Below are 23,612 nucleotides of genomic sequence, written 5' to 3'. Positions count from 1 at the left end.
TCTAACTGCGCGCGCGCGCGACTAGCCGGAAACTCGGCAAAAGTGTATTTATACGTATAATATGCGACACGAGCTCTCTGAGCGTGCATATCATTCATAAATTCCACGCGACAAGTGATCAATTACGCTTGCAAATATATATCTGCGTTTGTCATACGCACGAAAAGCCGCTCTCATTACAATATCGCGCCTCGAAGATCACTCTTTAGTAATTTTTCTCTCTCGACAGCATCGGTCGTCGGGTAAAATGTTTTTTTGATATCTAATGAAATCGACGCGCGAGGGTGAATCATTCCGTGCTATACGAGGCAATACATCTACGACTCGTAGTAGATTTACGAGTTAAATAAAAAAACTCCTATTTTCGCAGTTAGCGCATTTTCATTTTATGCGATCGCTCGCTCGCTTCTCGCCTCGATGATTGAGGTCTCATTTCGATTGTTTCTACTCGACACTGAGCTGCGTCGATTTAAAAAATGTATCCTGTCCTCAAAATCACGCGAAATCGAAGCAGTGACAACAATTGCGCGTTTCAGTTCGTTCTCGGCGTTTCTAGAACGCGATTACGCGCGTCAAATTCGCGGTCAATGATCCTTGATAAGACGGCGCGTTGGGTGAACCGCGTGCCTATACGACCCCTTCCCTTCGCCCTGCCATTAGCTATGCTACGCGTGTATAATATACAAATTCGGCCGAGTAGCGCGCGACGCATTGATAATCGCGCGATGCTCCATCGTCGCCCATTCGGTCGAGTCGAGTCGCTGACGACGGACACGCACGGATAGCGGGTAAGAAAATTCGGTGATAATACGAGCTCGCGAGCGCGACCCTCTCCTTTTATTTTCTCTCTCGCTGTAATATACGTCTTGTTTCGAGTCCTTCGCGCGATACGTGGCGCGCCGTTCACATTTACTTTTATTTATTATCGCGCGTTCGCGAGTAAAACGCGCAGGTATTGTATATAGCTTTTCTCGACTGCACGAGGCCTTGAAATAGTTTTCCAGCCTCCCATATACGTAGTACGTCGTGTATATGTGTTGTTTCTCTCGCTTTTGCCTCGCGCGTACTCCTATTGCTTTTTTTCTCTTCGTCGATCGTCCCCATCTTTCGAAATCGCGGAGCACCGTACACAATTGTGATAATAACGTTTTCTTTTTTCTTTTGTCGTCACCAGGGGGAGGAGGGCCAGCCGATCGTCCTGACGGCTGCGGAAGGGCCGTCCGGTCGGCCGCAGTCCCGTCGTATCAGACTCGTCGACGGGCCCAGTCCCATCGAAGGCCGCCTGCAGATTTTGCACAAAGGAGAATGGCGATCGGTCTGCACCAATTCCAGAAAGTGAGTACACGATATCAAAGTAATTTTCTCTAATTTCCGTCGTCATTATACGCACGCGGCATTCTTCGAAGAATGCGCACACGGCCTTGAAATAACTCGCCGCGATTCAATCACTCACTCGTTTATTTACTTTTATTCGCTGATAAAATAAAATTAATCTCTCTCTCTCTCTCTCTCGTTCCTCGCAGCTGGACCCGAGCGGACCTGGAGACGGCCTGCCGAGAGCTCGGCTACCAGGGCGGCCGATGGTGGGGCTGGATGGATCGCCAGTGGCCGGCCAAGCCCCGACTGCTGTACGAGCAGCCGCAGTGTCGCGGCGTCGAGGCCAGCCTCCAGGACTGTAGCCGCTGGCAGGATCGAATGCTCGGCGCGGGCGTCTGCGACTACCATCCGGATCTGGGCGTCGGCTGCGCGCCCTTCCACGACGGCGCCGCCGGCGCGACCAAGCACTGGCGCGGTCTGCGCTTCGAGGGCGCCCTGTACGAGCGCCCGCTCATCCAGGAGAACACCCTGTACGTGCGACGCTCCAAGTCCATCCTGCGCCACGTGGAGATCCGCTACGCCGGCACCGGTCGCGAGTTCAATCTCACGGCGGCGCTGCACGTCGAGGGCGTGCCGCCCCGCATGGAGTCCATCAGCATCGTCGGCTCGGCGTACACGGGCCTCAACGTCAGCCGGCCCGAGGCGCCCGTCGTCGTCTCCAACTGCACGATACAGAGCAATCGGGGCTACGGCATCTACGTGAACAGCTCGACGGGCATGGCGCACGTCGACAACTGCCTGATCGTCGACAACGAGGCGGACGGCATCAAGTACGTGCACCACGACGAGCGGCCCGACGACAAGGCCGACCGCGCCGACGTCTACGACCTGTGCACCTTCCCAACGACGGCCAGCCAGACCTTCCCCGTGACCATATCGCTCGGCCAGAGCAAGTACGCGCCCAATCAGAAGAAGTGCCCGCAGCACATCTACACGAGGCCGGGCCACGTCCTCACCGTGCACTTTCTCCAGATGAAGACGGACCGCAACGACAGCGCCGTCATCGAGGTCTACGACGGCATCAGCACCGGCGAGAAGCTCCTGGCGAGCGTGAGCGTGCGCAACGGAACCCTACCGCAGAGTGTCACCACGTCCAGTCACAATTTGTACATCAAATTCTTCGCCGAACCAAGAACTTCAATGATTGCGTTTCTCAGATTAACTTCTGGATACAGTGAGTGTTTTCGACTTATAAATTTATATAACGCAACGATTGTCTTTGTTTTTTAACACTGTGAATTTTCAAAATTTGCAGAAAAAGCCTACGATTTAAACGTTACCGGCAGCACGATAGCCGACAACAACGGACGCGGCATAGCCGTGGAGAAGTTGCGCTCGTCCCTTCACATCGATGACACCTCGGTGTCGAACAATCGCCACGTGGCCGGTGTCCACGTGCTCGGAGGCGTCCCCGACGTCAACGTCACTGGCAGCCGGATCGCTTTTAACCGTGGCGACGGCATCAACATCACCGTGACGGGCGGCAGCCGCAACGTGTCGCGCTCCAGCATATCGTCCAATCAGGGCTACGGGTTTGCGCTTTGGTTAAACGACAGCGCCTCCACCGATTACGTCTCGTTCAATCAGACGACCGTCGTCGAGTACTCGGAGATCTTTCGAAATCGCGACATCGGCGTACTGGTGAGTGTTGACTTTTTTTTCTGTCTGCTACGTACTCGATTGCGTTTCATAACCGCGCGTGCTCGTGTTTCACAAACAGGTCGGTAATTCAACGGGAAATTCGTACGTAAACATCACCGGGAACAGCTTCAACAGCAGCATCGAGACGGCGGTCCAAGTCGAGTCGAGCTGGCGCCACAACAACGGCATTCTCAAGCTTCAAGTCGGCCACAATCGTTTCGTGCAGAACTCCAAGCTGGGCGTGAAGCTCAGCCCCGCCCTCAACATGCACGGGGTGATCGAGTACAATCACTTCCAACAACACTCGTACGGCGGTCTTCTGGTGCGCAATCCGCTGCTCGAGGAATTCGACCTGCTGCCAGTAGAGTTGCTCATCCAGCACAACGAATTTTACGGGAACACTGGCTACTTCGTCGCGAGCATAGGCTTGTCGCCTTACAGCGATGTGCAACATCTACTATTCACACGAAACTTCCTCAAGGAGAACAAGGTACGCGAGCCCTTCGATTACGGTCATATCCAGGGCTCGCGACTCATACCACGATCGAGGGTATCGGCAGCGCTCGTCGTCTCCTCGAGCAACGTGAACGTATTCCGTAACATCCTGCAGAATCCAGAATCCAAGTACGAGATTGGCTCGCAGTTGGAGGACCAGAGCAAGATCATCAACTGCACGTACAATTGGTTGGGCTCGATAGATCAGCCGGAGATATTCGAGAGGCTCTTCCACAGGAAAGACAGATACAATTTAGCGAAAATCGAGTACATACCGTACTTGCTGCACAACAGTAATCCCGCGACGAACACGATCAATCCGAATCCCACGTTCGTCCCGCGTTTTTTGGCCGCCGACAGCAATGTCGTGGGCGGCGAGGTCGACGGCACCGAGATTCTTCAGGCCGGCGAATATGTCGTTAAAAGAGATATAAATGTCAGGCCGGGCGGTAAACTGATACTACAGCCGGGAGTAACATTGCGTTTCAGACCGGCTGTCGGCATTATGGTGGCGGGTAAATTAGACGCACATGGCACTGGACCTAGTAATATTCTCATGACTTTAAAAGAAGAAATCGTAGTGCCTCCGATGGACAACGATACCATGGGAGACACGATGTCCGACACGCTCGATATGCCAATGCAACTCGACAGCCAAGTGCCCGTAAGATTATTAGGAGGAAAAACGATCAAAGAAGGTCGTTTACAGGTAAATAGCAAATTTTCTTTTTCTCTTTGTAAAAAGATAATTCTTCAACCGCAATAAATTATTAACTCATCGAATCATTTACAGCTGCGAGTTGGAGAGAAATGGGGCACGGTCTGTAATTACGGATGGACCATGAGAGACGCAGCACTGGTCTGCCATCAATTGGGTTTAACACTCGACCCGGATAATTGGTATATGGAGCGTTCGGATATACCACGCGCTGGAACTAACGAAGACATAGTCCTCAGTAACGTACAGTGTACCGAGGACGACGTGGATATTTCGCGCTGCAAAGCTGAAACTGCCGACGAGTTCGAGAATTCCTGTACGCACGAGAACGACGTCGGCGTACGTTGTACGGACGTCGCCTGGGCCGGCCTAAGATTGGGTCCATTGGCGTTGAGAAGCGACCTACAATATATCACCATCGAGCGAGCTGGTCTTTTGGATTACGCCACGAACAGCTTCAAGCCAGGTTTGTCGAGTTTGATTGCATTTATAATTATGTAACTATCATTACTAACGAGAAATTTTCTTTCGCAGCTCTGCAGATTGATTTTGCACGACACTCTCTCGAGGGCGTCAAGGTCATGAGCAACTTGCAGGACGGCCTAGGCGTGCTGTACTCGGACATCTATTCGGCCGACGCCGTCAACATGGTGCGCAACAGCGACTTCTCGAACAACGGCGGCAGTGGTGTGAGTTTTAAGCAGCTGGGTCTTCGTATCGCGAGCTCGCGCTTAGAAAACAATAAGCTAGCCGGCGTCAGGCACAATCCGGCGCTCTCTGCGTATCAGCAGAGAGAATTTGCCGGATGGTTCACAAGCTCACCCGACACATCGCTCGACTCCGGCTACGATCCAATCGTCGTACCGGACCGCAATTCGAATATTGAATTATCAATGGGCGAAACAAAGTATCTGGTTACCGCTAAAGTCACCGGTGCTCCGATCAGCCGTATTTATAATATTAACGTGAGTTTTATCAATTTTCATCGTCGATTATCGACAGCTTTACTTGACATCGTGTTTTATGATTATTTTACAGTGTACTCCAGGATTCGTTGTTGGCATTCAACTGCTGAATCCCATACAGAACAGAAGCACCGAACAGATCATCATACACGATTCGCAAAATACCAGGCATCGCGGCAACATATGGAACGTCAAAAGGGATCTCACAGTCTTTCCGGTTGCGTCGAGCTCGTACACCGTCGTCTTGAACTACGACAGCGGCGACAACGCCTTGGGCGGAACCGTCATCGTGCTGACTGCGCTCCCGGCTCCCGTTCAGGATGTGAAAAATCGCATTGTGCGGGGACCGATTCCAACCCTACGAATTACAGGGACGAAGATACGCGGCAATCGACTGGGAGTCCTCGCGTCGTACTACAATCGCTACCTCGACGAGCGCGGCGACCACTACCTTCGCAAAGCCAACGAGTCCATACAATTGATTAATTGCGAAATATCTCACAACGTTGAAGAAGCAATTCATGTTCATTCTCCTCATTGGAACGTGTTTCATTCAAACATTTCAGAAATATCTTTCCACGTGAACAACAGGTTGGTGTAAAAACGTTTTTATTCATTTGAATTTGATTTTATTTCAACGACTGATTGATAATATCAATTAACTTTTTACTATTTGCAGTCTTGTGACGGATAATGGCCGAGGAATAATTCAGTTCAGCAGAGACATGCGTCAATCGAACAATCTGTTTCACTGGATAATCAAGGATAGCACAATTGAAGGAAACAAGGCCGGTGGCTTTGAAATTGCCTTACCCTACGTTTGGCAATACAACGAGAACTTCACCCATTCCATTTACATGGATAACAATACTTGGCAAACAAACGAGCAATTCGGTTTTGTCGTAGACGGTCATTTTGCAAACTTCAACATGTCGCGCAATCGCTTTGTCGGCAACCGTTGCAAAACGGGGCTGATATCAGTTCGCGGCATGGAGAAACGCATGAAAATCGAAGCCAATCGCATCGAGAAAAATACTGGAATATACATGGTCGAATTCAAGGCCGACAGTCAATCAGAAATTTTAGGCGAAATCGATGCGAGATTCATGTACAACGAGATCAAGCAGAACAGCAAGAGCTTGACGATATCTCGTGACGCCTTCCATCAAATGTTCGACACACCGACCTATGTTGTCGGTTTTCACGGCATTCAAAAGGTCCGAGTAAACAGGAATATCTTTGGCGATAATTCTCTGGATTACGAGCTCCTTGCTGGCATTAAGACCGCTAAAATTAATAACAAGGTCGACGTCACCGAAAATTGGTGGGGCAGTGCTGACGATCGGGAAATTCAGCGAAGGATCTTCGACTTCGACGACTGGAACGATCACGCAGTGGCAAATTTCCGGCCCTACTTGATTACCGACACACTCGATTCATCGATATCAGCCTCGTGGGAGCCAGTTTCCGAAATTGATTTAAACAATCTTGGTGGTCGCATCGTCGACAATTTATCCCTTTATCCGATACCGGAACCTTATGTCATACATTCAGACATCACAGTTATGCCCGACGCTACCTTGCACATCTACCCTGACGTTGTGATGGAGTTCGCTCCGAACGTCGGTATTTTAGTCTTAGGAACATTAAAGGCTGCTGGTGCTCCGGGCCACGAGATCGTTATGAGACCGATTAGTTCTACGAATGAAGTTCCCACACATAAAAAGAGGGACGTTGAACTCAACACTATAAGACTTTGCAAGGAGGAAAATTGTACAAGTTCTACAAATGAAGGTACTACTTAAAAATTTAATGGTATTTCAATTTTTCAACTTGCCAATAAACTTAAGTAAAATTTTTCATTTTTTTAATTGCAGGATTCTTGGAGTATTTTAACCGTACAACCCTGCAATGGGTACCCATATGTGATTCAAGGTTCACCGAACGCAACGCACAAGTCGCATGCCGTCAACTCGGCTACGAGCCTTTAAACGTGTACGTATCGCGCGACAGGCGCTACGAGCTGCACCCCGGTTCACTGTCGAGAATATGGTCGTGGCCGGAGCCCCTGCAATGCTCCGGCAAAGAGGAGAGCCTGGAAAGCTGCCAAATACGCTTGAACGGCCAATTGTTCGGTCATCGCCACGAGTGCCCCTGGGACGGCGAGTTTGTATTTTTGCACTGCGGCCAGCGAAACCTCGAGCCATCCCTCAGCTACTGGGGCGGCGTGAGAATCGCCAACAGCGAGTTCGAGCATTACCTCTACGAGTACCGCATCCACGATCACGAGACGCACGAGACGCTTCGCCGGGTCGAGTCGACCCTTAAGTATGTCAACATTACCGGAGCCGGCATACTGCACAACGAGCGGTCGCCCGCCGTCCAATCGATTATGAAATCGCCCGCAGTTCAACGAGTCAGTATTAATCAGAGCGCACATCACGGCATCAATTTTATTTCACCGCCTCATACGGTAAGTGTTAATGTCATATAATCGCGATTACATTGAGTTACTCGATTTGTCAAATCTCTATGGATATCTTGAGGATATTAATTCGATTTGTACATTCGAAGCGAAGTGAATTGATTTGCATCTTTGGTCAAATCAAATTCTCGCACAACAATGTAGAGCGAATCGTTTATTGACTCAACGATTGCTTAATTGACTCTTAACACACATTTATGTTTGCAATTGAATAAACGTTCTATTATTCATTCAATGTTGCAAGGTCGAGCTGCTCTCCAATCGAGTTAAGGATGTGCTTGGAAACGGTATCAACATTCTATCGCTAACCGGAGAAGGTCGAGAAGCAGACGAAAGTTCCTTTGCACCATTGAAACAATTAAACGTACCCTATCATCTGTTCAGTCTTCTGGACATTTGCGATACTACCAAAGAAGTTACTATCGAAGAACGCGTACTTCTGTACTACAAATACGACAATAATCCAGTTAATTGCGTAAAAATATTCCGCAGTAGTCACCGAGCTAAACCTTTTGGATTTAGGTAAATAACTTTCTTCGTAATTTCTTCTTTATACTTGGTTTTGAATTTCAAGAAAAAATTCTTTATTTTCAGGTTCTTACAATTTAATTTATACAACTCAACTGGGAAACCGGGCCGACCTGATAGCTTAACTCTTTATGATGGAGATATTTATAATGTCACGGTCAATAAAATCGAAGAGCTTTACGTCAACAGTAAAATGGAAAAGAAATTATTCCGCACTCAGGGCCCGAGCTTGAGCGTGAAATTTTTCGCTAGCGGAGCCAGCAGCGTTCATGGTTTCATCGCTGAAGTTGTCACGCTGCCGATTTCGGCAATAGGATTTAGTGAGTACTAGTAAAATAATTGTTTAAATGAATTTTCAACCATTCGTATCTATAAACAAATGATTAATTTTCCAATAGATCGAGATGTTCGACACAATATTTCCTACTCAAGATTCGAGGAGTGCGAGGAGGGTGCTATTAAATATTCCAATGCAGGAGAAGTCAATGCTGTGATAACACTGGAGCGAAACGAAATCGTTAATAACTGCGAAAAATTGTACGGAAATTTCAGTACGTGTACAGCCGCAGTCTCGTTAGATGTACAAAATACTCAGTCGGTTTACTTTAGGGTAAGTTTTTGAACAGTTTTCAATATCGACTTCAAATTACAAGAAGCTGCAATAATCCTTTTGTGTTTTTTACAGAATAATCTTGTGATGAATAATCAAGGTGGTTTGAGTATAAGATCAGATTCAAGGGGCTCTGCAACTTCCATGAAAGGTTGGATTCATAACAATCTTTTCTCGGATAATTATAACAAACCAGCATTGTGAGTATTGAAGTTCACTCAATTATTTTCAAAATTAATATTAATTAATACTAATAATTTTTTCATCAGATACGTTGAAGGTCGACAGAGTAGCCCGTATCAAGAAGTAACCATTTTCCGAAATTACTTTACCAAAAATAACGCTAGTTATGAGAATAATGTAGTTCTCAAGCAAGTTGTCAGTAACATGACTTTAAATCATCTTCAAGGCAATATAGGAAAGCATTTACTCGAAATTTCTGGGTTTGAACGAGTGAGATTACCCATATATCAAAGTACATCACATAATGGATTCTATAAGTACGTAAAAATAAATACTTTTCTTGTTAGCGTATATATACCTTATTTCAATAATAATGAAATCATTAACTGAATAATTTTGTATTGCAGTAATTACGCTCTGGATCGAGATGGTAGAAGTACCATCGTTGCTGGAACGCCAGGCCAGCAATACGTAGACAACATATTTTTCAACCCTGATAATGATTACGAAATGTTGACCATCAACAGATCTCTGTGAGTATATGTTTTCACATCGAATCGTGCATGATATATTGAAGAGATATTTAAGTTAAATTTCATCCTAATTGATCAAATTCATAGAGTTTAGCTCGGTGTTTGTTTTTGAGTTTTTTTCATTTATTTTATTATCTTTAGATACATTTTTTCTTATTTATTAAGTTATATTTTTTTCCATTTATGTTTTCTCGATCTCGTAAAAAAAACTAACAGCGTGGTCGAAGCAGACTGGTATGCCAAGTAAGTAAACGGCAAAATTAGCGTCGCGCTTCTTGTTGTATATACTTGTGACGCTTAGAAAAAATTTGGTGCTGATTTTCACCACATGATAAAATTATCAGTACTTCAATGCTCATTTTTACATCATTGGGGATTTGGCCATTCATTTTTAATATCAGCACACTCATCAAAATATTCGTCACAATTTTATTTCCCAAATTATAATTATTCACTATATCAATGGTGCTTTCGTTCAAACACGTTATTTACGTAAAATTGTCAACTTGTGTTAATACATCTTTGAAGTATCACAGACAATCAAAAAATTTTATTTGTAAAATTAAGAAATTGTTCGTCAATAACCCACAGCCAATAAATAAAGCGGCAGTTCTCAGATTGCAAAGCAATTACAAAAAAGCACTTTTTGAATAACTAATCATCGTAAATATCAAAACGTTAAATGTTATTCAAGGAACAAATATTTATATTAAAAATATAGATAAATTGCTTTCAATGTTTTCATCGATTGAGCTTCGTCTTTTGTGTCGTAATTGCATTTCATCATCATAAAATTATTCATTCTAAATTTGATAATTCAATTGCAGTCAATTCGACATGTGGCGCTCGAGCGTCGACGCTCGCCACAATTACTGGGGCTACAACGAGACACTCGCAGTGGGCGGCCGTATTAGGGACCGAGGGGATTCGCCTGAGCTGCTGCAGGTCGAATACCAACCTTTCCAAATGAACAACAGATCGGTACTAAACGGCAAGTGCCCACCTGCCTGGGATCTCGTCGGTGACACCTGTTACATTTACATCGGAGCACCCATGACTTTTTTCGCCGCAAGAGATTTCTGTATGGTACGTATACATTTGACGTTCAATAAGAATTTCACAATAGCCTACTTATTCATTTATGACATTATTATTTCTTACAGTCGGCGAATGCTTCAATGCCTTATGTTTCGAGTGATTATCACGAGTTATGGCGCTTCCTACAAAAGCAACAACATCCATTCGAATATTCAGAGCGCGTTTGGGTTCAAGATATTGATAGAGTCAACGAGTGTACAATATTTATATTCAAAAGTATCAGAATTGACGTATGCGAAGAGACCAATCCATTTATTTGCGAAATTGATCCACGCATTTCAATCGATCCACTGTCCTGGAAAAAGGATATCGTCGTGGTCGGGGCAATATGTGCAATACTCCTTCTCATACTGTTAGTCGGTGTGGCTTGCATCTTTTGGTTTACCAAGTCGAAAAAGCGAGGAGTCGAACGACTCGAAAGGCGCAACTCCATTCGACAATCATTGCATTCATTGCGTTCCGTAGGCTCAACGTCAGGATTTTCAGAGCTAGCATATCAAAGAAGAAAACCCATAGCCGTGAGTTTATTTAATTTTTTAATTAATATGATTGCATCAATTTTAATTACTAATTGAAATAAAATCACCCAAATGAGAAATATGAGAAAGACAATTTATGTGAAATGTATTTTGTATTCTTGACTAATTATTTTATTAATATCAAAAGCAACATGCTAAGCTGGAAAGACGCGTGGTCGTGGTACCACCTATGCAGGTTAGAGCACAAAAACATGAAATAAGCATTGTGTTTATATTATAAAGCGTGTATAATATTAGAGATTTTTTGTAAAATAGTAGATTGAACTTGTAAACCCTATAATATAACTAGATACTTCACAAAAAATCTCTAAGTTGCTTTCGTGCTCGTCAATGTTGCAATGTATGTACGCTTTCATGCCTTATCTTAGCTTTATTTAAAAAATTTAAACTTATTTCTGATATATGACTATGTTTTTAATTAATTAGCGTTTTGTTGTTTTTAATGATAGCATGATCGCTTTCCTTTATCATGACTTCGAGTAGAATAATTTTTATTTGCTACAACTGAATATTATAAAATTTTATCAACAATTTTTATTATAAGAGACTCATATTCTTGGCAATTTTATGAGATATTTATTATCGTTGAATCAAAGTTATCTTAATTTCGAATTATTGAAAAAATCAAACAAATTTTTCTTAAAAAAATAATTTCATTCATTCAAAATCTTAATTTACTCATGTCATTAAAAAACTTCTATGCAATAATTACATCTTTCGCTAAATTTGTTCAAGTCTTCATTAAAAAAATACTGCAACAGTTTTTTCACTGTACACCCAAAACGAAATGATTTCCTAGCATTTCGTTGCGGATGCAAAGTTCTTTTTTGTCCTATAAAATGTTGAGAACAATAGCTCAATTGGCGCTTGATGGAAAAATAATTTATTTATCGTTATTTTCACAGGAAATTTCATCGTTGAATAGCGAAAATGTGGATATTTCTTCGGGTTACTTGCACCACGTATCGACGCTTCCTCTTAACTCAAGTTTTGGAACGACCGATTCCATCAACGATCTCAAGCGAGATTTGCATACAACAAGTGCTTCGCTGGAATATGACAGTGTAAGCGCGGTGAACACCAACACGTACGATCGATCACCACTTACCCCCGCGTCCGAGCCCGTTCCTGAGTACTACAGTAACAGTGCTACGTTGCCGCATCCTCACAATCACCATAACACGCACAATCACCAACAACACCACCACCACAGCAACCACCACCATCAAAATGGACATCACCATCTTGGCTATCAGAACGAGTACTATTACGAAGATAGGCCGCGTAGCGAGTCTCTACTTGAAACCAATCTTGACGAGGACAGACCCTTCCGGTCTAAGAGTGAGGCCATTCTCGAGACGAACTTCGACGCTTATTCACCAAACGAACCAACCGAACTCACACACTTATCAGCGGCTGCCAGAAGTAAGAGCCAGCCTCTCGAGACCGCTATGTGATTTGCCTTTATTTTCTATGTAAAACATTACAACTAGGAAACACAAACCACATCCAACATTTAGTTCGATAAGCCAGACAATTGGTATAAAAAATATATTTATAATTTATAAATATATATGTAAACATACACAAGCGAGTTAGTTATAATTTAGATCAATTATCATGTGTATCATATTACTTTAGTATCTTACCTTATTAATGTAGTTCTTAATAAATTATGCGATAATAATTTATTAGAGCTCTATTTTCTAATTTAGTTTTGTAGATATAATTACAAAAATTTTTTGACAATTGAAGAATCAGTTTACTGATTCAAGTATATCAATTTTTTCTATTGTAATGTAGAATTTATTAATTAACACATTGAAAATATAACAAAAGGATAACCTTTTGTTACCATGATCTCCTAGCAGTATACATTTTTTTTTATAAAGACAATTCGACATCTCTGGTAGTATTTTAGAGAGCACACCAAGGATTGCACGGATATATAATGTATATTTTGTAAGTGTGCTTCTCGAACAAAAATGCGATATTAATTAGAGACAACGATCCATCTCAGCCTTTGCAATATTTTTTTGATTATTTTGTCCATAGTTTTAAATGGTTTTATTTTCTAACTGATTCAAAACGACTTTTTACAATTCAATCATATATATTTTGTTGTATCAAATACATTATTTGTCCGAACTTGATGTACACAATTTAACTGGTTGGATGGATCTGTCTTGCAGCTTTAAAATTACTTTAATTTTTTCTATACAAATAGTGCTAAAATAAAAAATAAGATTTATTTGTCAATATTATCTAATGTAAATTAAGAACGATTTCTTATAAAAATGTACTATAGTAAAATAATTATTTACGATAAATGTATAATATAAATTTTGATATACAACATGAAAAATATCTTTTTTTTTATTTTTTATTCCGGATGTAAATAATACTATTCGAATTGCACAAAATCACTGCCAGAACTTTCAGTATCGTTATATAATCGCTCAATGTGATATGAAAAGTGCTTGCATCGTAGACTGTAGTATTTTATACTATGCTAGGTAAAAGGTATCTTTTTGACTTTAGATAAAAATCACTCTATTAACGATTTCTATATTTATAACAAAAACACAAGGTAATTTTCTTAATGAAAGCGTGACGTGCGCATAAGACTCGTGTTGATTCAAGATCTGCGAAGTTATTTGGGGACTTCTGCAGTCTGTATCTTTTCTGTGCTTCAAAAAGTAACATTAGTAATATAAACTCTACTTGCTGCCTTTGTACTTTTCCAATTCCCAAAAACAGGTCCGTCCGTCCAATTTTTATAGATGCGTTTACAACTTGTTGTAGACGCAAAGTACGAGTTGAAGATTGTTTAAAAATCGATGAAGATGACAATAAGAACATTCCAAAAAACAACTCGTACTTATAGAATGTAATGATAGTATATTGCATAGATTATTACTTTTAAATTATAAGTATGAATATTTATCATTTTCAGTTATTGATAATTACTTATTTATGCATATGTTAAAATATATATATTGAATTTAATTAATCACATGGATTGCGTATATTTTATTTAAATTTTTCCTTCACAGAGGGAAAAGTTTTCAAGTTTAATGTAGACGAAAAAAATTCTCGTGAATGTAAAGTATTTAAAAATTGTTTATAGAAGATGTGCTTTTTCTTAGTGAAATAATTATGATTTAATCACTTACCTACTTTACGTGGTTGTATTTTGTGATTATTGTTAAAAAATTGATTAGAATGAGACAATTAACATTTGAAAAATCTTTGTTAATAATTTCTGCATCATAGATACAAGTTTATCGTTTACTTTATCGCATAAGTTATACAGTAGAAAAATTCAGATATTTGAACCTGATCAGATTATATTAGTTATTTAAATGAATATAAAATACTATACCAAAATAAAATAAGATATCTAAATATCGATATTATTGACGGCGTTAATTGTTCACAAGTGCGTGCTTTTTGTACATTTTATACAACGTTGATCACAAATAAAGAAAATTGTATTAATAATCATTTGTTATTTTCTGTAAATGTCCCGTAAACAATATAGATTATCATGAAATAATTTAATCTCTTTCAAAAGTTAATTTAACGTTACCGCGAATTTGATAGTGTCTCCTCGAAGTAGCTATATAATGTGATGGGTTGATGAATAATCAGAATGCGAGAGTTAGGATAAGAATTAAACTTTATTTAATAGTAAATATAAGAAATGTTACAGTTAGAAGTTTGTGAGCAAGTGTTACTAAAGTTTGTTGCGAGAATAATGTACAAATATAATCTTAAATGACTAATATTAAGATCTTGCAGATCTAATCATTCGTACATTTTAATCTATCAAGTAAAGATGTTAAAAGTTGATTTACATTACTCCAGTAACAACTGTGGAATTAATTAATCAAAATTTCAGCTGATTAAATTTGTGAAAAATCTTTGAACAGTTATTCTGGCGTTTTACCGACATTTCAAAATGTACCGAAATAAAGATATCAACTAATGCGACTTGATTTTACGAAATCTGAACGTCAAATTTTAACAAGAATACAGCTGTGACGCTGCATGCAATTTTTTACAAACTAGAATCTAAATTTACAAAATATCACTTAAAACTAAAACTTACAGGCATCGCAGTTATTGGCTGCGAATGAATTTACATTTTTCTGTACAAATGAATAATAGAAAGATGTACCTGCGAACCAAAAAATAATTCAAAGTTTTGATTAGTACGAAGAGTAGGATATTATTAAATTGTAAAGATAATCGGCTTCGTAGTTGAAAACTTACATTTTATAGTTAAAGAAAAGATTTGAAGTGTTCAGTAAAATTGTTCCCATTAGTTGCTGCAACAATACAAACAAACGAAAAAGAGAGAGATATTATTAATCGTACAGAATCAAAAAGTCGAATTGTCGAGCTTTAAGACACTCACCCCAATCGACCGACCTGGTCAAATTACATAATGACAACAGCATGTTTGATGGCAGTTACTATCATGTGCGTTGAACTGAAATCAAACGAGAATACGCTACAGATTTTCCAGCTACGAACGAAATCGAACTCGAACTCGAGAAATGAAGCAAAAAGCAAAGAAGAAAAAAATAACAACAACTTACGATCGTGCACCCTGCTAAAATCCATACTCCCGCATCGCCGTGATTTGACTGAGTCGTCGATTAGACCTGTAAAAAACACACACGCAAAGTTGGCGCGTACGCGCGCACCGATTAAAAATTTGCAATTCGAGGGGGAAATTTCGGTCGAGACTCGAGCGAGGGAGCGAGGATACAACTTACCGAGCCCATGATCGTAATTTTACTGACGTCGATTCGCGCCTCGCTGTGGCTTATATAAACCTGTACATCGCGATATTTCATCGAATTTTCTCGAGGCAAAATTAGGCGCGCGCGCGCACGGCTGTAATACAGCGGGAATACGACGTTCGGAATTTTCGGGGGGCGCAAGTATAACACCGATGATTATCTAATTGGCATCTGTCCGCGCGAGCGAGCGAGCGATGTTATTGATACGAGGCGATTTTCAATAACATGGATATTATACGCCCATCGGAGCGAGAACAGCAGCAGAAGCAGCATCGGCAGCTCTCTCGAGTTATAACTTAGACGAGACGATCTCTCGCTGACGCGTTATATTTATAGATCTGCCTATATATTATTCCCGGTAGCGATGAAATTAAACATCGATTGTTCCTTGAAAACGTCAAAAGTCTATTAATGTAATCCGCTTTTAATAGATCCTTAATATTTGCCAGAGTAATTACAATTTTAGACCAAACACGAGGACTAATTGTTTGTTTTATTACGAGGCGATTTTTTGAGTCTCTCGTTGAACGAAGTAATTCGCTCGTCGTCGCAGCAGCAGCAGCGGCAGCTCGTTACATCGCATTACCTCACGTATTATAATACGGCGCGCGACGGAATTTGCGGAAAATTTTTCTGTAACGAGGATGCTCTCTCTCGCGCGCAGGACGGAAGCGGCTGCTTTTTTGTGCGCTTTTAAAACACTCACGACTTTACAAGAATATATCAAGCCATATATTATGCGGCCCCGTACAAAGGGGACCGCATAAGTAGCCGAAAAAAAAAACGAATGACTCACGCAGCAGCAGCAGCAGCAGGAGCAGCTCTCGAGAGCCGCGTGCAAGCAAATATGTTTTATACTCGTTATTATAATGCGCGTCTTTTTCTAAACTCATCGTCGTCGTATATTAATACATTAAATATTATAATGCGGCGCGGCCCCCCTTCCTCTCGGCTTCCCTCGTCCGCGCGCGCGCCGCGCTAAAAGGAAAAAGAGAAACAACAACGAGAGTCCATTTGGTAAGCGTGTGTATTAATGTACGACTTTTGCGACTACATTAAGGCGAGTCAAAAAAAAAAAGGAGTCGATTCGGAGTCGCGGCTAACATGACTGACTTAATATACATATACGCAGCGAATGCGGATATTCAATCATCGCGAGCGACGTCATTCACGAAATTCGTTGGTGTACTATACCTTGTATACGGACGGAAGAAAAAGATCGATTTCTCTCTCTTTCCTCTCACGACGAGTTATGGTCTCGAGGAAATTTATATACGTGAATCGATAGTTTGAAAATACTTTTCAAAAATCCGGCCGAAAAATCGGCTCGAACTGCAGCGTTATAAATACGAAGCGATGTAAACAGTGCGAATCCGATCGCGCGGCTATTATACACCGAGCGTAATACATAATCGCACTCGTGTATGCGGACAGGTGAGCTTCGATATAATTTTCAATCGAAGCACAGCGATCGATGCAGTCTCGTCCGCGGAGATTCGCGAGTTGCGTCGCTGCAGCAGCAGCTGGCTTTTCTCGTTCTTTTCCTCTCTCTCTCTCTCGATCTATCTTGGAGCTCTCGTCCAAACGTCCTTAAGATCTTGCTCGCGAGTCTCGTATAGTATAAGCTTTTGCTGCTCTCGCGGTGAGTGGCCAAGAGGCTCGGATATAACATATATATATATATTTTATAAAGAAGTCGAGAGCAAAAGCGAGAGAGAGAGAGAAGGGGCGCCATAGTGGGAGAGAGACGGCGCCTATGACATTCCATTCGCCATCTCGGCAGCGAGAAAGAGAAAAGCTGATTTGCCGAGAGCCTCAGCCTCCCAACAACGAGCCGACTCAATATATACTACTCCGCGAGATCGAGTATGGTCTCTCTCTCTCTTGTACACGCGAATGTTTTAGTTAGTGCTTGCTCGAGATCCGACTCGGCCGACGACGACGACGACGACGAGGAGGACGACGACGCGATGCTGCCCGACGCGATCTCGTCCGATCGTGTACTTCCTCCTTAGCAGCTAAAAAAACGTTTTTGTTTTTTTATGTAACAAAGATTCATAAAAAAAGCATATTCGCGAGAGAGAATAAAGTCGGACGACTAGTTCGTGCTCCGATATATACGTGTGTGTGAGAGTGAGAAAACGGGATATTTCGACACATCTCGATCTCGTTGGCTGTTTGTGCTGTTGCTGCCGTGCGCGGCTGGTAAACAACAAAAAAAATAAAAAAACGTAGTGGTCTCCGATGCGGCCAGCATCGCCGAGCCGGACGAACGGTCCGACGGGTAGCAGTGCAGTGCACAAATAATTAATAATAATAATCGTTGAAACACACATACACACACAAAGAGTGCGAAAATGCGTGGGCTCGGCTTAATTTCCCTAGTGCTAGGTCTGTGGCTGCTGCTGCTGGCTCGGGATCATCTCGTCGAGGCTCATCGGGCGAGCGGCCTCTACGTGGACAACGGCCACGACCAGACGGTGATCCAGCGCTCGGTCTCGGAGAGCGAGAAGCGCGAGGTCGAGCACGAGATCCTGAGTCTGCTCGGGCTGCCGGAGAGGCCGCCCCGTCGGCTGCACAACACTCCCAATGGTGGAAACCACCGGCCACAGGTGCGCCGATCGGCGCCCCGCTTCCTCCTGGACGTGTATCGGGACTCGCTGGCGCGCGGCTCGTCGCGTTTGACCACGAGCGAGTTCGATCTGAGCGGCCAGGAGCTGCGCGCCATCGACCAGAGCGACGCCATCGCCACCTTCGCCGCGCGCACCCATCACGTGCCCGGCCTGAGGCACGAGCGCGACAAGCGGCTCTGGTTCGACGTCTCGGAGCTGCCCACGGAGGGCGAGCGTCTGCTCGGCGCCGAGCTGCGCATCTATCGCCGGTCCGGACTGGCGCGCAACAAGCACCACCACCACCATCACCAGCACAGCAGTGGTGACGGTAGCTTCAGTTTGAGCCTGTACCAGGTGCTGGGATCCTCGGGCCAGGGGGCCAACGCGGACAAGGAGCTGCGCTACCTCGACTCGGTGAACGCCTCGGCCGGCCACGACGGCTGGATAGCTCTCAACTGCAGCGCCGCCCTGGCCAGCTGGGTGCGCGAGCCCGAGAGCAATCGGGGCGTCTATCTGTCGGTGCTGAGCAGCAGCGGCAGTGATAACAGTAGCAGCGGCCACAGGGAGATGCGACCCGACGAGATCGGCCTGGTGGGCGTCAAGGGCACCGACGATCGGCAGCCTTTCCTCGTGGCCTTCCTCAAGAGCTCGCCCCACTCCAAGTCCAAGCAACACAACAAGAAGCCGCTGCTGGAGGGCAGCAGCAAGACTCGGAGCAAGCGCGAGACCCGCCGCGGTCGACGCAAACTCGGCGGCGGCCACGACGTCAGCGAGTATCGCAGCGTCAACCCCTATCTCGATCCTTTACTCCAGCAACAGCAACAGCAACAGCAACAGCAGCAACACAACTCGCGCACCTGCAAGATCCAGACGCTGTACGTGAGCTTTCGCGATCTCCAGTGGCAGGACTGGATCATCGCGCCGGACGGCTACGACGCCTACTACTGCAGCGGCGAGTGCAATTTTCCGCTCAACGCGCACATGAACGCGACGAATCACGCCATCGTGCAGACCCTCGTGCACCTGGTGAATCCGGGCAAGGTGCCCAAGCCCTGCTGCGCCCCGACCAAGCTCTCGCCCATATCCGTGCTCTACTTTCTCGACGAGAGCAACGTCATACTCAAGAAGTACAAGAACATGGTGGTCAAGAGCTGCGGCTGTCATTGACGGATATGGATAATAGATAATAGTATATTATCGAGTCTTGGATTAAATTGACGTTTGAACTTTGCCTGTATATATTATTTAATATATGTATGTTAGAGAGTTAATTTTTATATTGTATAAAATTACTGAGTTAATAGTTTTTAGCGAGGATAATAACGTGTGTTTTATATTAGTTATAAATTTATATGTTTATATTTTTTACGTAAGAATTGTAACGAAAACCTCGAGGACACTCGAAAGAGCATGATCTGTTTCGAGTCAATGATGTTTGAGAATTCGAATGGGATATCTATTTTAGCGTAAGAACGAATGTCAATCGTCCGTTCGATCATATACGTATATATGTCAACTGAAAATAACGAGCCGCAACGACTGGGTATTGTTTTGTAAACATGGGAAAATGTTCGTTTTTACCCGCTAGGGAAGTTTAAGCTTTTCGTGCCAATTTTTTATTGCATTGGAATATTTATAAGTGTATAAATAAATTGATTCGTTTAAAATTAATTTTTAAAGTCTGTTTTCACTGTTTTAATCCTAATAATCTTGGTACTATATGGTATATTAAAATGTATTTTTCTCCAAATCACGTCAACTTTGCTGGTTGTAAATTGATTAAAAAATAAATTTTGAAAAAGAGTTAAAACGTTCTAAAGTAAAAAATTGACTGCACTCATTTTACATGTATCTCCGATCCTAAATAACAAATCTATAAGATGACTGTCATAATTTTATCGAACGTACCCCTTTTGTTTAACTTTTTCATTTATAATTCACAACAAGTTGTATTTAAAGTTCCATTCGCTACCGTGAAGCTCTTTCAAAAATGTTAAGATTCTTTTTTTTAAATCGTCAATTTTTTCGATCGATATTTTCATTCGCCGATTAAACGTTCGCTCCATTCATTATTCCATTCTGAGCAAACGCACGTTATTCGGAGTTTCGGAGTTCACCGTCGAGTCTCGCGATCCAAGGATCAAAGATAAGCCTATCGTGTATATTATTTAGCAATTTCGACGGGTGTGTGCTGATCGCTCGGGAAAATCCGCGAGACGCGCCGGAGATATGCACGCAGGCACGTGTAATGAGCCTACGCGATTCGTATATATATGTATATAGGTGCGTGCGTATGTAACGCTCGTCGCGTGACGTAACGTGACCGGGTGCGATCGTGCCGCTCGTGCATTTTCATACTCTGAACAGTCTGAACACACATGTATAGTGTCTGCTATCTGCACCATGCGCCGAATACTCTGAAGTTTTTTTTAGCTACAAAGAGAAATCACCGGTGTTAACCTATCGTTGTTTCAAAAGAGTACGAGCAAAAGTTGTTTACTGTTGTTGTTGTTGTTTCGAACGCCGAAGATGTTTCCTCGTCTGTGCAAACTTTGTTTCACAGTGGCCGACGAATCGATTGTCAACATTCGCAGATCGGCAATACACTCTGTAAGTACCACATACTTTTGCAATGTTTTGATAAATGGCAACTTTGACACTTTATTATGGTTCTTTTTATTCTTGTACAGAGATCCGTGCAGATTTATGATCACGAAAGAAAGATCGATCCAGCGGATCAGGATGACAATGAAGCACTCGACAAACCCAAAGCCAAAAGAAAATTGATAATAAAATCAAGAAGGCCAGAGTTCAACTTTTACGAAGGAGATGTGTATCCGAAATTTGAGACCATACCTTTGGTAACCAGAGGATGGCATCATCGAGATTCTAGGGGTGATCATTTCACCATTTATCCAATGACATATCAAGTAATTTATGCAAATAAATATAATTAGTTATACGATATAATTTTTAGACAAGTTGCACAAAAGTTTATGACATTTTTTCTTTTTACTTAGAATGAAGAGACCGTACAAACAAAGTTTAATTTTAGTGATCTTGAATTGAACCAAACAATTCTGAAAAATCTTGAAGAACAAAATAAGGTACATCCGACACTGATTCAAAAGAAAGGAATTCCAAAAATCCTTAGAGGAGAGAGCGTGGTAATGACAGCTGAAACAGGATCTGGCAAAACGTATGCCTACTTGATTCCATTGATACAACAATTATTGGATTGGAAACCTTATAATGAAAATAATTTTAATAAGCCTTTGGGACTTATTCTTACGCCGAGCAGAGAATTGACTCAACAAATTTCTGTAAGTAATTGCAATAAAATTAAATCAGACACCCCATGCTATATTAAGTACAAAATTTTTTTTGTTTCTCTAGAAAGTAGCAAAACAATTATGCAAAGGTCTCGATATAAAGATTGGCACACTAGTAGGGGGTCATTTAAAACAGAGGATATCTAATCCCCATGTAGGAGAAGTTGATTTACTTATTGCGACTTCTGGAGTATTAGGTAGATTAGTAGGTACCAGGATTTATAAATTGGACAATGTTAGACACGTTGTTGTTGATGAAGCTGATACTTTGTTAGATTCTACTTTCATTGATGAAACATGTAGCATATTGAAAAAAATTAAAGTAAGAATTTTATTTATACTCATCAAAATCTATTCATGTGTTCATATTCATGTATTCATAAGTGGAAATGTTTGTTTAGTTTCAATCTGGCGATGAAAACTTATTTGAAGAAAAATTTCCAAGAGCTGCTCAACTAACTCTGAATTCAGCCACAGTTCCTCAAGACTTGCCTAATTTACTTCAAAATATTGTAAATGTAAGTTATTGTAATGAATAATTTCATAGTTTAATAATTGTGTTCAACAACAAGTAAATTATTTAATTTAATACTTTTCTAGACGGACACTCTTACTAGAGTAGTCACTGGAAACCAACATCAGATAAATGTTCCACAAAAATTTTTAAGGGTTGGAAAATCAGATAAGCCAATGATGCTCTTGAAACATTTGAAATCTAAAATCAAAAATAAAACCCCAATTATTATATTTTGTAATAATACTGCCACTTGTGACTTCACAAAAATATTTCTCAAACAATTCAATGTTGATTCCGTTAATTTACATGGAAAAATGCCATTAGAAGTGAGAAAAGGAAAATTTTTGAAATTTCAAAATGGTCAGGTCAATATTTTAACCACCACAGATGCAGGATCAAGAGGTCTTGATACAATTTATGCCAAAGAAATCATTAACTTTGACTTTCCTCTTATAACTGCAGAATACATTCATAGGTAACGTGTTAATACTAATTTATTTTATTATATTTATAAATCCGAACATAATAACATTAATTTTTCACAAATAGGTGTGGTCGATTGGGCAGAATTGGAAGCCCAATGGAATGTAGAGTACTTAATTTCATCAGTGGGGGTTTGGAAGTAGTTATGAGTGCTAAAATTGAATTCGCAGTCAGAAAAATGCACCCAATCCCAATGGTTGATTTGATACATGATGGTAAAAGTGAAGGCGGTGAATTCTTAAAACATACTACCACAGTAGGAGGTAATGACGATGAAGAAGACGATATTGAATTAGAAGAAAATGGTGGATCATTTGTTGTACCTCATTAAATAGTCAAGTGTTCATAATTTGTACATTGTATGTAAATATTTGCTATTGCTGTTTTTATAAATTATTGTTATAAAACTATGTGCAGATTCTTAATCCTCATATTGAGCCAACTAAATATTTAAAAAATTACATAGCTTTTAACGTATTGAAATTCAATATGAAAAGTTCTATGATAAAATTTTTACTAGTAATCCAATTACTTTCATTTTAGCTTCTGAATTTTTTCATTTCTGTATCAGCAAAAAGCTTTTGGAAGTGAGAAGTAATTTTGAAAGTTTGCAAATAAACTAATTTAATTAATTTAACACTAAATTTTAAAATAACATCAACTTCAATACAAAAAATAAAGT

At 41.7% G+C, this 23,612-nt stretch overlaps 3 protein-coding genes and 1 long non-coding RNA gene across 5 annotated transcripts; 3 read left to right on the top strand and 1 right to left on the bottom strand.

Moving 5' to 3' along the window:
• Positions 1–702: 702 nt before the first annotated feature.
• On the top strand, positions 703–12,995 carry LOC106657587 (protein bark beetle). 2 transcript variants are annotated; one of them, XM_023460723.1, is made up of 20 exons: positions 703–788; positions 1,175–1,335; positions 1,524–2,551; positions 2,633–3,018; positions 3,098–4,222; positions 4,307–4,697; positions 4,766–5,196; positions 5,270–5,787; positions 5,876–6,990; positions 7,074–7,669; positions 7,926–8,203; positions 8,276–8,529; positions 8,608–8,819; positions 8,895–9,019; positions 9,089–9,319; positions 9,410–9,535; positions 9,752–9,778; positions 10,363–10,621; positions 10,699–11,151; positions 12,078–12,995. In XM_023460723.1, exons 3-20 carry the CDS (start codon positions 1,594–1,596, stop codon positions 12,627–12,629), a joined length of 8,037 nt encoding a protein of 2,678 aa, XP_023316491.1. In that variant the 5' UTR covers positions 703–788; positions 1,175–1,335; positions 1,524–1,593; the 3' UTR covers positions 12,630–12,995. The 2 variants fall into 2 exon arrangements, with proteins under 2 accessions (XP_023316491.1, XP_023316495.1); XM_023460727.1 differs by lacking the exon at positions 9,752–9,778.
• A 1,841-nt stretch (positions 12,996–14,836) lies between these two features.
• LOC106657634 lies at positions 14,837–16,140 on the bottom strand. The gene is made up of 5 exons (XR_001339519.2): positions 15,960–16,140; positions 15,780–15,845; positions 15,596–15,670; positions 15,451–15,506; positions 14,837–15,355 (listed from the first exon to the last, which is right to left on the bottom strand). It is a non-coding gene; the product is annotated as an uncharacterized LOC106657634 (long non-coding RNA).
• A 1,650-nt stretch (positions 16,141–17,790) lies between these two features.
• LOC106657616 (protein 60A) lies at positions 17,791–20,269 on the top strand. The gene has a single exon (XM_014379217.2). The coding sequence runs from the start codon at positions 18,344–18,346 to the stop codon at positions 19,763–19,765; it is 1,422 nt and encodes a 473-aa protein (XP_014234703.1). The 5' UTR covers positions 17,791–18,343; the 3' UTR covers positions 19,766–20,269.
• Positions 20,270–20,991: 722 nt separating this feature from the next.
• On the top strand, positions 20,992–23,331 carry LOC106657586 (probable ATP-dependent RNA helicase DDX28). Its single transcript, XM_014379183.2, has 7 exons — positions 20,992–21,208; positions 21,289–21,528; positions 21,619–21,921; positions 21,995–22,252; positions 22,332–22,448; positions 22,531–22,922; positions 22,997–23,331. The coding sequence occupies exons 1-7, from the start codon at positions 21,128–21,130 to the stop codon at positions 23,259–23,261; spliced, it is 1,656 nt and encodes a 551-aa protein (XP_014234669.1). The 5' UTR covers positions 20,992–21,127; the 3' UTR covers positions 23,262–23,331.
• The last annotated feature ends 281 nt before the right edge of the window (positions 23,332–23,612 follow it).

The sequence above is a fragment of the Trichogramma pretiosum genome, unplaced genomic scaffold (genome assembly GCF_000599845.2).
Source record: "Trichogramma pretiosum strain Unisexual culture from Peru unplaced genomic scaffold, Tpre_2.0 scaffold131, whole genome shotgun sequence".
NCBI lineage: Eukaryota > Metazoa > Arthropoda > Insecta > Hymenoptera > Trichogrammatidae > Trichogramma > Trichogramma pretiosum.
This window is presented reverse-complemented; position numbering and strand designations above follow the sequence as displayed.